The sequence below is a fragment of the Ambystoma mexicanum genome, chromosome 1p (assembly GCF_040938575.1).
Source record: "Ambystoma mexicanum isolate Mex_15411 chromosome 1p, UKY_AmexF1_1, whole genome shotgun sequence".
Classification (NCBI taxonomy): domain Eukaryota; kingdom Metazoa; phylum Chordata; class Amphibia; order Caudata; family Ambystomatidae; genus Ambystoma; species Ambystoma mexicanum.
In genome coordinates, this window is record NC_090921.1 from 93,431,163 (window position 1) to 93,443,900 (window position 12,738).

The following is a 12,738-nucleotide window of genomic DNA, read 5'->3' on the forward strand; positions in this document are numbered from 1 at the left end:
ACTGCAAGCTCGGTTAAAACACATCATTTTATTTGGCATATTAATTCTGCGAAAGTCTTATGTAGAACAAGTCATATACAGAAAACTTTCCTCATTTTTTAATTTTTTGCTATAAGACACGTGAGAAGGAAGGATTAAAATTATATTTGACTTCCTGTAGTGTGCTATTGTTTTTAGCAGTGAGGGAATTTGTGAGTGTGTGAAGAGTTAGTCTCTTTTCCATCCCCTAAATTAGAGAGGTGGCACAACAGCGCCGACTAGGGAGACTGCACTCCACCCAGGGAAAGTTAGTTTCTTCGTACAGGGATATTCAGTAAGGTATAGGCTACTGTAGATGTAGAAGCTATGAATAACTAACTCAAATAAATTCTGTCTGTGTTGTGTAAATCATATAAACCATCACTTGGAGGGCATCAGGGAGTTCCTCACTGGACCGGGAGGGCTTGTCCCCAGATGGGGAGTCTCTCCCGTTGAAGTCCCACTTGGCTCAACCCCTGGGGAGGGTGTTGCGGAGCTGGCTCACTTCCCTAGCCTCACAGGGAGAGAGGGCGGGCTCCCCCTTGGGGAGAAGGGAAAAATTCCCTCAATTCGTTAAAGTATTCTTTGATGGACTGTGATCTACCGATTCAATTTGTAGTGCATGTTTCTATGGAGACATTGTACAGAGATATTTGATGGTTTTTGATACACAAACTGATGATCATTAGGATGAGAAGGGAAATATAGCAAGCAAGAGAGAAAGTGAGAGAGGGATATAAAGAGGGACATATGGAGGGGGAACAGATGAAAAGGCGGATGATGCGATACAAAGATAGGAGTAGATGGAAAGGGCGATGGCACACTGTCTCAGGAACAAAGGAAAAGGGCTGAGACAAAAGGCATTACAAAGCAGGACTGACACAGAAAGACAGCAGCGGAACTGGACAAGAATAATACAGCTGTGGAAAAAGGCAAGGGCTGTGGCGATGAAGGGCTGCAGCGATGCAGGGCTGAGCGACTGAGGACTACGACAAAGGAGAAAGCAATGGCGAAGGAGAACTTCGATGAAGGAGAAATACTGTGACAAAGGACAGTGATGGACAAGAGAAGGACTGTAACAACGGAGAGGGACTGTGATGAAGGACTGACGAAGGAGGACTTAAAAAAAAAATGTCACAAAAGTCAGTGGATTTGTCAAATGCATATTGACACATGGAACAGGTGCCACATTCTAAATCCGAAATTATCTTGTGTGAGCCAATTTGTGAATTGCCTCTCAGTTATTCGGGGGAGAAGCAAAGGACTGATTTCTTAATGTTTGTGCTCTTTTAAAAATAATTTGCGGACCATGCTGTGTGAATCTGGTTAGGTAAGGATCAAGTTGTAATAAATGCCAGTTACGTTTTAAGATTCTTCTGATCTCGAAGTGATCCTGGGAGTAAGTTGCGATGAATCTCACATCATCTCGTTGCTGATTGACATTAGCTTGTTTTTGCACAAGTGTTTCTGCTGTATTTCTTGGTGCATCCAACTTAATAGAGTTATGTTTATTCAAGTCTAACAAAATATACTTAACATACATGTTTTGTGACATTAGGCTCTTAATGGTATTCATTATCTGTAAATGTCGATGTTTTATGGGCATTTGCCAAATAGAAGCATTCATTTGAACTGAATTGAGAGGGGATGCGTGAAAGGAAAAGGGCGTTGATGTAGTGTGATGAAGGAGAAGGGCTGCTACGAAACCTCCTTCCTCTCCCCCAGAACACTATCCAGTGGAGTGGGAGAGAATCCTTTTCTTACAATCTGTTTGCATAGATTTGCAAATGATATTACCAAAGCGAGCAATCATTAAACTGAGTAGTGGAGAGAGGCGTGTTCACTGATGATCGAGGGATCCAAATGTACTGATGAGATTAACAGATTTGCCAAGTCACAAAATCAATATGGAAAGCAGCAGGTACCTGGGTTCCCCTTCTTCACCATGGCTGTCGTCCTCTTCCTCGCTCCCGCTGTATTCGTACTCCGTATCATCTAGTTAGGGAGAGAGAAGGACCTATAAATCATGATATATAGCTATACATTACTTTTTAAAATACACATAGAAAACAAAATGAACTTGGACAGGTCTGTGTCAGCATAACCCTAATTCAGTCTCTCAGTGATTAACAGTGCACTCAGTCCAGAAGGACGGGCATCTAAAAGAATGCGCCTCTTGCACTTAAAATCAATTTACTACTACCATACAATCAGAGTTAATGTTAGCACTGTCAAACGAGGCAGTTCAATGACAAGAGCCATTGACCACTCAAACCCATGCTAAGTGCAACTCCAGCCACACCTTTCCATTATTTCAACAAACTCCCTAAGGAGAATATATGGTTATCCACAGTTACTAACGGGAAATGCGGAGCTTCATAGCATGCACCCTACCTCCTTAGGCTGCAAGATTACCTGTTTTAAAGGACACACAAAAGCATAATTTTCTTTTGGAAACATTGAGGCAATCACCTATTGCGCCTCAGAGAACAGCACCAGAATAATTAAAAGGATCATTAGCCCAGAAAAACAGACCTCCAATTTGCTTCTATTGGACGACTTTTTACAGTTCTTTCCCTCCACTCCCTCTTGTGTTGTGATACAAAGATTTAGCAACGCGACAATGCCAATATGCAGCATTGTATCGTGAATCACTTCACCGCACAATTTGTTGTGAAAATAAAACAGTGTCTGGGGACAAACAAAATGTAAAATGTCTTAAAAATAATAATAGGTATAATGCAGTCTGCCTGTCCTCCAAAGTGCAACAACTGATTGCTTAATAAAATACACAGGGGAACCTGTTCTGTTAATTTTTGAAAGCCCCAATGAACAGACCATGAACATAAATTAGTAAGGGTTTCAAAGATGCATTTAATTCATTGGGAATCCTTTCCTGATTGGCCCGCTGCAATGTTGGGAGTCATTGGGGCATAACTGCATAGATTTGCATTGAGATAAAGTGAAGCCAATCCTTCCCCTCCTCTCCACAATACTGGTCCCAGCAAATGTCCAACTTTGCTCCCTTGGTAGTTGGGGATAGCCATAGTGCTCGGTAGCCACACAAATGCCATGTCACCAAAATGCAAAAACAAGTGATTTCAACCAAAACACGCGAATTCTATTTTGAGCCATGATAGGAAAATAAATTGCCTTAATTAAGCTAACATTTCCACTGTGCCTTTTCATCGAAGCAATCAGTGTGTCATTAAGCATCTCACGTGTCAGTTTCTACATCCTCAGTTTTTTGCCAGAGCGGAGTTTCTCACACAAAGAACAGTAAAATAATCCTAAATAACAGGTAAAAAACCTACGGAGGAATGTCCGGCTTTGTTCAAACACACACATCTCTCCCATGTTTTCTTGAGTGTCCTTCAATATCCTCAAAGTCCAGTTTCTTATTTTCAGACATGCTCGATGTTACATCAATTGGAACTGATACACTGAGGAATACTTTGTCTAACTGTCTGGCACCTGTTTGCACAGACCAAGGGTGGCTGCTGTGACAAAATGTCATTGGGGCGAGAGGGAGTCTTCTGCTAGGCTATGCCAATCCCAGAGGCGGTACACAAGGGAACTCCCAGGTCCTCTCCCCCATACTCAGCCATGTTTTTAGGACGAGTTATAACCCTTATTAGGACAGAATGCATTTAAATTCTCTGATCCTACTTGGAGGCCCTCTAAACATTTTGATTTATTTTTTCTGTCGTAATTGTTTTTTAACCCACTTTTGTGGCCAGAGGGAACCTCTGTTGAACTCCTCCTGCCACTGAAACCCTTTTTCTGGTGTGCTTTCTTCGTAGCCAATATGGCAACCAGAATCAGTGTGATGTCTAAGCATTGTTGGTTCTAGGTAGATTCTATGATCCTATAAAGTATCTAAGGGAGTAGGCTGGAGGCAGCTAAAACGCAGTGCAGCCATTCTTACTCCATTCGTAGTCAAATGTACTGTACCTATTGGTGTACAGTGTTTTTTTTTTAAGTCTTACCCCTGGCTATTTTGCTTTTGACCATCCCTTTGTCAGGAGGCAAGCCAAAAGGGGTCTTTCAGCTGTTTGAGGCTCGCTCTGAGCCCAGCCTTTCACTCTCCTAAGTGGATTAAATTTGGGTAGCCTGGTTTCCTGCCCACGACAATGCACATCCTACGTCTGTGGAGGAGACAGTCCGCCTACATCCTGTGTGGCGGTAAGCCTGAATGTTGTGCCGCCAAAACCTGTGTGCTCTGCCTGGCGCGATTGCAGGGCTGGTTTAGGCCAGCCTGTGAGTGAGTTTTATTATCTAGAGAAGAACTTGTACATTCCTCAGATCAGCAGATTCTTTCCAGAATTGCTGGAGGATTGCCACTGAAATGGCCTGCTGCATTCCACAACTTGGTTTGGCCATACTGGCTGGACTGTAGTAGATGGAATCTGCTGACATTTCGTCCTGGGCTTTTCCTCATTCTCTCATTTGTCTTCTGACTTGATGAACTGGGACCATTTCTGGGTTATTCTGCTGCCTTCCTGCATAATCCTTCTGGACCCGGTGCCTTGAGGTAGGTAGTGCCCACGGTCTGGAAGAGTGGTGAATCACACTTTAATACGCTTAATCCGAACCTGTCCGTGATCACCTCCATCAGTTGCCCCATCATCGTGGAACCGATCTTTGCTGGCTCGATGTCCACTGGGTTGGGCTCCTCTGTCTTCATGGGGCCTTTTCAGTCACTGCTGCTGCTTTTGGCTGGCTGGTGGGCCATCATCCTGTGGGGCCACTTTTCCTTGTTCCACTTTTCATCCGTCTGGGTTGTCACTGATCTGATGTTCAAGGTCCTGGGTACCATATCCTTGTCCCAGTCCTGTAAAAGATGCCCTGTACTTAAAAGGTGTTGTTGTAGTTTCTGGGCTAAATCCTCAGAGACTGGTGCCATAAGTGCATGTCGTCTCTGGTTCCTGATCTATTTCTTGGAATCTTCTTTAGGGGTCCTCTAGGTCCAATTGTACTGCACATTTTGAAGCCCCGATCTACTGCCAGACACAGAAGAATTTTGCGATTGCCTTACATTACTCAAAATCCTTCCTAGATTTCATTCTTCTGTGTCTGACGGTCTCGAGCTTGGCTGGTGGCCTTCGAGGGGATTCTCTCTGGTGTTGTCTTCCTTGGCTGCAAACGTTTGAACTACTACAAAATACAAAAAAGGGGTATTTTGCCTGGCCTTTGGAATTTTTCTTGTATCCACCTTGGTTCCTCGGAATTCTCTGCCAAAAACGGACTTTAGAAGGTACCAGTGATTTATTAGAGTGTTTAATGTAATAATTCACTGCTTATCATTGAACATTGTACAGTTTCTGTTACTGTGTTTCTGAATGTATCCAATTGTGAACTAGGACCTAGATATAACCAGTACATCTATTTTGTATGTATTTTCAGTGGTCCTCTGTGCCTGGTTTGTAATTTGTTTCAACCCTTTTACTCCTTTGAACTCCATTACACGTGGCTAAAACTTTCCCTTTTAGCTGTGCATGTCTTAAAGGTTGTGGGGGACACCTGTTCAACCCGTGCAACGGCATGGATTCGGGGATGGGTGAATGTATTTACCTTTCTGCGTAGGAATCCCTTTTCTCTGCCATTCCTTGGCATAAGAACGTGCAGAGTTTACTGCCAGGCACCTGTCTTATATCAGTTTAGGAGTGGGAAGTGTCTGTCCTGAGGCCCTTTCTACTGTTTTCTATTCACATTATTGTTTTACAGGGTGTTATACCCAACCCCAAGTATATATTTGAACTGATAGCTGAACTATGTGCTTCTAAAATAGAGTATATTTTTTCAGCAAACATGTGTAGTGCAATTGTAATTTGTAGTTGAATCTTACAGTTATCAATAAGCACTAATTGTACCTATCCACTAGCCTGCTTCCCTCCATCGAATAAAGCCACATTTGCTCTGCCAATGCTACCAGTGAGTGATTTTGGTCTAGCTTTTGGTTAGTACCTGGTATTCCTCTTAGGATAGTGTTGCTCCCGCGACTAGAAGGCTGCAGAAAAATCTCATCAAACCTGGTTAGACGTCCATGCAGGATCCACAGAAGTCTGAACACTAGTGACATTGTTCACACTGTATGGCTATATACAGGACAACAAAAATGGGATGAAAATAAATCAAATAGAGTCTGTCCCAGGGTGGGTTGACATCTCACCTTCTACAGTGGTGTGGCAGGTTTTTCAGTGGTTCCCAAACCCTTTCTTCTTTACTCATTCCGCAATGGTGAACTGTGTCAGCTGTATAGTCTCGAACATGCGGATGGCACAGCTGTAGTATCAAGGCCAGGGTGAGAGTGGTCTAAAGGTTGTTGTCATCCTCTGATGCACTTCAACTTTATTCAACTCCAAGAGATACCGTGTTCCTTAGCTCTCTGGGCCCCCTCTGCTCTGCCTTTGATGGTACTCCTCCGTCTTCCCTTTCGGGGTCTCCTTCCTCCACCAGTCTCATCAGCCTGACTTACACCAACTCAGCCTCCTTGTACATTCCTGCTATTTCTAGCTAAGGGGTTGCCCAACTTCTACTGTATCCTTTACTTAAGATACTGCCAACTCATCCACCTCTCTTTATATCACCACCTCTCCTGAGGTCACTGTCACTGCCTCCTCTGCTCCTACAACCACCCCCTCCTCTTTCTTCTTGCTTGCAGCACTTCCTAATAATTTCTGCTGTCTACTTTCAGCACTCTCACTGCTCTCAACAAACCTCTATAACAACCCACACTGTCCAAATGGAGGCAACTGCTTTTTATATGGTGTTCCCACCTCCCACCAGGTGGGTCTTCTACTGAGGGCCTGCACCCGTGGCTGTTAATTTGGGGAGGGTTGTGATTGGTTTCTGTATCTATGCACCTTGGGCTAGATTGGGCTCATAGGGCTGGGACAAGTCTACAATTAGCCTGCCCGCTCCATTGGGTTTTAATATTTTTGCCCTATTCTCTAGGGTGCTGCATGTGCTGTGCTTGTCTGGGATTGCACCAGAAGGGAACGCATGGTAAGCTTGTCGAATACCTTGTTTCACAGAGTGTGGAAAGAAACCGCTGGCTTAGAGGGTACTTGAGTTCACTGAATACCCTTCTTGATTGTAAGCCGCTGCCACTTCTGGTTGATATCCCCCTGTAGTCTCCAGAAGTACAACACCTCAGGGTCTCCTCAAAAAGGTCTCAGGTCAGTGGCTTCTGCAACAGGCTGCTTCTCTGCAGGTGGTCTCCAACATGCAAAGCCATGGCCTCTCCTCCATCAGGTCTCACTACCGGACATTGCAATCTTCTCTCAGCACCTTAGAAGCGCCTCTTGGCTGGTTGCTTCTTCATCCTCCATATAGCCACAAATCCACCAAAGTGTTCAAAAACAGGAACCAAATACAATTTGGCACAAGACATTAGAAATGGCACATACAAAGATTTAACTATAAGGTTCATTATTTGTTTTATCAGGATGGTTGTTAGTTTGTCTGTGGGTTTTAAAAGATTCTACCATACGATTATATACTCTACCCAAGGCACTAATCCTGGAGAGAGACTCTTCTACCTTGTCTTCAACCTAGGTTGGTGCCTATGCCACTCCACTGGCTTGCCTTCGAGAACTAGTGGCCAGACCAATGCCTTCTTTTCCCTGGCCAGGGCCCTCTTCCTGTTTGTTCTTTGCCTTTTCCTTGGTCTAAACCTCAGGAATAAGTCTTTCTCTGTATTGGCTGGAACTATGCATTTTCCTTTCTGACTTATCCTTGGCCAGAGTTTCAGCCATTGCTCTTCCCACTTAATCTTTTGCAAGGGCTTCTACCATTACTACTACCTCTCGCTTTTGCCTGGGATTTGTGGTTTTCTCTGTCTGCCTCCTCTTCTTTGAGCGTTTCCAGTTTTGACATTGTTGTGGCAGTGGTACGCTGTGAATTAGGTCTGGTAGTGCAGAGAACCCTGGAAACGGCAAGTTGTTCAGTCCGCGCTGAATTGGTCTCTGCTACACGCCATGGATGTGATCTCCTTTGGCGTGCTTTCTGAGTACAGCGTGAAATAGCGGATGCGCAGGACGAGATGTCCACATTTTCCTTGCGATTAAGAGGGGCACATTATGACTTGTAACATTCTTTTACAGGGAATGGTGAAATCTTTTCAATAATGCAAAGAACAGTTTGCAATTCAAGGGTCTGAGTGCCTTCAAGTCTTTCAAATTGGGCATGTGTTTTGTAGACTCAAAATAAGGCGACAGCATGTAGAGCTCCAAGTTTGTTTTTAAATACGCTCAAACTCCCACACTGGCTAACCCCATTTTATAGTAAATCTTTATAAAATATTGAAAAGTAGTGACGAAATGTAAAGGTTGCGCTTTGAAACAAAAAAAAGTGGACTGGTGAGCAGAAACGCTGAGTCAAGGATGAAGCCTGGTCGCAACTCTGGAAAGTTATTCAAAGTCTTCATTGATTCATTTCTTACAGGATATCCTAGATTAAAATGATATATAAATGGTACTAAATGACAGATAAACTATATTTAATGTACATAGATGTTTAAGATCGTTGCTTGAGTGTGGCAAGAGAGGAGATCCTTTACATAAATGGTAGCATGTCCCAGACTGACCAGGTATTCGAAGGAGGTATTGTGTACATTTAAACTCATCTTGGAGTTCCCAAAATCAAAACACCATTACAATCCTGGGCCATAGAGATGAGAAATTGGAATATTGTGGCTGGTTTCACTGTCCGGAAAGCCAATATTTATTTTAATTTTAATATTTATATTTATTTATTTTTGTTTTATTTTTAGTAATAGTCGCCTGTTGGGTGAAGCATGACCATCCATCTGCCTAAATGTGGATCCAATAGATTTCTAATTGCCATGGAGTCAGTAACTTCTTCTCTTGTACTTCCACTGTAGTCAAATTCTTAGGACATTGGGGCCCGACAGTGGGACTCACTCCTCAAATCATGTTCATCTCACATTTTACAGAGCCTGCAAACTGTGAGAGTAGTTTCTTAGGCACTGAAATCAAAATAAAGCTATATATCCCAAATGGCAATATATGCTTGATTTATACTGCTTATTTCTGTAGTCAGGCTCTGACATTAATCAAAGAAAAAAACTGGAAATCAATACTGTATTTTTCGGGCAAGGGTGGGGTCATATGTTTATTTCACATTGTTCTTTTCTCTGCTCAAGTGGTATGCTCTCACAGACATAAGCTACCCTTTATTCCTAGTCTTCATCTTTTGAATAATTCAATAAAATAGACTTTAAAAATAGTTGACCATGGTCCCCGTAAAAGAAGAGCTATATCAAGAAATATAATTATGCTTAAAATTGCCTCCACACCAGATCACCTTTTTGAATAAAAATTCACTAGCTGTTCCCGGCGTAACATATGCCATTCTAGTATATAAGGTCAATATCGGTCGGTCTTTCATAGGGTCACTTCTGTCACACTTTTAAAATATCGGAATTACCACCGATCGCTTACAGGAAGCGGGGAGTAGGTCCCTGTGACTTATTAATGGGTCATTGAAAAGGCTAAACATATAGGTAACTTTCTTCTTTTGAATTTGGAAGGCATATTTGTATCAGATGGAATGAGAAGTATCTGCGGTGCAAGAACAGTATCTAAGTTCCATCGATTAAATGGGCATCTATCATGTGTCTTTGTAGACTCGGAATTATCAGCCTTGTTCCACTGCAGTGTCCCCGTAATGGTGTAAGTTTGCATACTAGCATAATTACAACAGCTACTTTCAGTTTTAGCTTGTGAGGAGGCATTCGACCTACAGCATTTCGCTCTTTAAGAGACTGAAACATTGAGACAGGAATGAACTGTTGATTGACACTGGAACTGCCGTGCCCTGTGTGAAGAGAAGTGGGGGTGGAAAGAAGTAACTTGAAATGATTCCCAATGTTTGCAATAGTGGAAGGTGAAGGTGGCCACATAGAACCGTGCTCACTCTGTTTGTTAAAATGATAGGTGTTGTTCAATTGGAAGGGCATACAGAGGTGTGCTTTGCCATAAGGACAGCAGAGTCCAACCTAACATTGGCAATTATATCAGCTGAGTACAGAAACATACCTAAGCATTATATATATATATATATATATATATATATATATATATATATATATATATATATATATATATATATAGATCGATGTATTAAAATCACTAAGATGGGCCATCTTAAAATAGGGTTGTAATGATCCAAAATGGCTACTGTGCTGAATCCTTAGATATCATCACTTCTCCCCTATGGGGAGAGCCCCTTCCCATGAGGCCAGGGAGGTGAAACTGCTACCAGATAGTCCTCCTGGGGGTGGTACTCAGTGGGAGGATCTCATGGGGGGAGATTCCCCCTCTAGGGACAAGGGCGATCATCTAACGGAAACGCTGTATGACACCCCTCACCAAACATATATATATATATACCTATCCCTAAACCCTTTTCTAAACACCCCCCCATCATACCACAGACATCCAATTGTCTCTGTAAAACCCAGTACTTAACATCCACGAGGAAGAGTAGGGACTACCCAAGAGAAGAACAAGTTAGTTACCAACTGTAACGTTCTTTCGATTGGATGTTCCTCCCACGTAATCCTCTTCTTTAGATATCTTGTCTCCCAGCTTTGCTGCTTCGGAAATTCTTTTTCACCAGAGGGCACTGTGCTCGAGGCCGCAGAGTCGTAGTCCCTCGAGGGCCGCCGTCGAGCGTCATGATAATCCGCTGTATAAAGGGCTCGAGCCACGCCCTTTACATCAGTTCTGTTTTTACGGTGTTCACGGTCGCATCAGTTCATCAGGCTTTTAAGTCCTCAGGCTCTTAAGAAAGTTTGAGTGCAACTGGCGCAAACTGTAAGGAGGGGTAGGTTGGGAAGGTGGATGGGGAATACGTGGGAGGAACATCCAATCGAAAGAACGTCACAGTTGGTAAGTAACTTGTTCTTCGAATGGATTGTGTCCTCCCACGTATTCCTCATCTTTAGATAGGCTTCGAAAGCAATAAGAATTTGGAGGAGGAAGTACCAGAAAATTTAATTATGGACTGAATGAAGGACAGCTTTTGCAAAGAGTCCTCTTTGATATGAAGTAGAGTCCAATCAATAATGCGTCACAAAGGTGTGCATTGATTACAAATGGCCGCAGCACAAATATCCTGCACCGGGACACCCCTCTGAAGAGCCATGTAAGTTGCCAGGCCCCTGGTTGAATAAGCCCTTAATCCACCTGGATGCTCTTTTCCAGCCAATTTATAGCACTCTGAGATTGCTAGAATTATCCATCTGGATAGAGTTTGTTTAGACACTCTAAGGTCCAATTTGAGTCCAGTATACCCAACAAATAGTTGGTCACATTGTCGAGGTTTGCCAATCTGGAAATGTAGAAACACAGAGCCCTTTTTGGGTCCGGTCTGTGCGATATTTCCTCTTCCTTAGCGTGAGGAGGAAGGTAAAAAGAAGGTTAGGTAAGTTTCTCTAACAGATGGAAATCCGAGATTATTCTAGGCAAGAAAGATGTTTTGACTTTTAGAATAACTTTGTCCTTATGGAAAACTGTGTGAGGAGGCTTACAAGAAAGTGCCTGCAATTCACTTACCCTGCGGGCTGATGTTATATCCACTAACAAAATAGTTTTTAGAGTGAGAAGTCTTAATGGGCAAGAAAGTAAAGCTTCGAAAGGGGAACACATGATACATTTTAAATCTAAATTAAAATCCCAGATGGGCACCTGAAAAGGTGTCGGAGGGTACACATTTGTCAGCCCTTTCAAGAATTGAATGACTATGGGCATTTTAAAATAGGACACCTCTTCCGAGGAGCGCTTAAAGATAGATAGCGCTGCCAAGTGTCCTTTTATAGTACCAACTTGGAGCCCCAAATTGGCCAAGTGTAAGAGGAAAGAAAGTACTGTAGGAGTATTAAATAAAAATGGATCCACATGTTTATCCCTGCACCAGTTACTGAATTTGTTCCAACGACACGGATACAAGGATTTTGTTGCTGGCTTCCTGGACGAAAGCAAGATCTCCATTACGTCATCTGGGTGGTCCCAATCCTTATATCTCAGCCTCTCAGAAACCATGTGTGAAGGCTGAGTGTCATGACCTCTGGATTGAGAACCCGACCTTCCTCTTGCGAGAGAAGATCCACTCTTTGTAGAAGACGTATTGGAGGGCAGATGGACATCTGGGGCAATTAGGATCATGGTTTTCCTGTTTCCTGAACTTTCTCAACCGCCTGATTACATGAGAAATCACAGGGCCTGGAGGAAATGCGTCTAGGAGTGGAAATACCCAGTCCACTACAAACACGTCCCCTAGAGCTCCTCTTGGGGGAAATTTCCTTGAGCAATACAGTTTGCACTTCCGGTTGGCACTGGTCACGAACAGATCCACTTTTGGGGTTCCCCAAAGGGCGAAGATCTCTTGAAGGACTTCCTGAGCTAGTTCCCACTCGTGGGAGACTGTGCTCTGCCTGCTCAGAGTGTCCGCCGCCGTGTTCAGCTCTCCGGCTAGGTGAACTGCTGATAGAGAGATTCCTTCTTGCATTGCCCAGAACCAGAGCTGCATTGCCTCTCTGCACAGTGGAAGTGATCCTACACCTCCTCTTTTGTTGAGATAGTACATGGCCACTGTGTTGTCCGTCATTATCAGGACATTCTTTCCCTGTACAGAGGGCAGAAAAGCCTTCAGCGCTAATCTAATTGCCCTCAGCTCCAAAAGGTTAATGTG

General features: G+C 43.2%; 1 protein-coding gene across 8 annotated transcripts in view; it reads right to left on the reverse strand.

Annotated features, from left to right (window-relative positions):
• The window catches only part of MINK1 (misshapen like kinase 1), a 2,066,166-nt gene that overhangs the window by 864,527 nt on the left and 1,188,901 nt on the right, over positions 1-12,738 (reverse strand). For all 8 annotated transcript variants that reach the window (XM_069644001.1, XM_069644014.1, XM_069644008.1 and 5 more), the window contains exon 11: positions 1,944-2,013. In XM_069644001.1, coding sequence (XP_069500102.1) covers positions 1,944-2,013 — 70 coding nt within the window. The remainder of the gene's footprint in view (positions 1-1,943; positions 2,014-12,738) is intronic.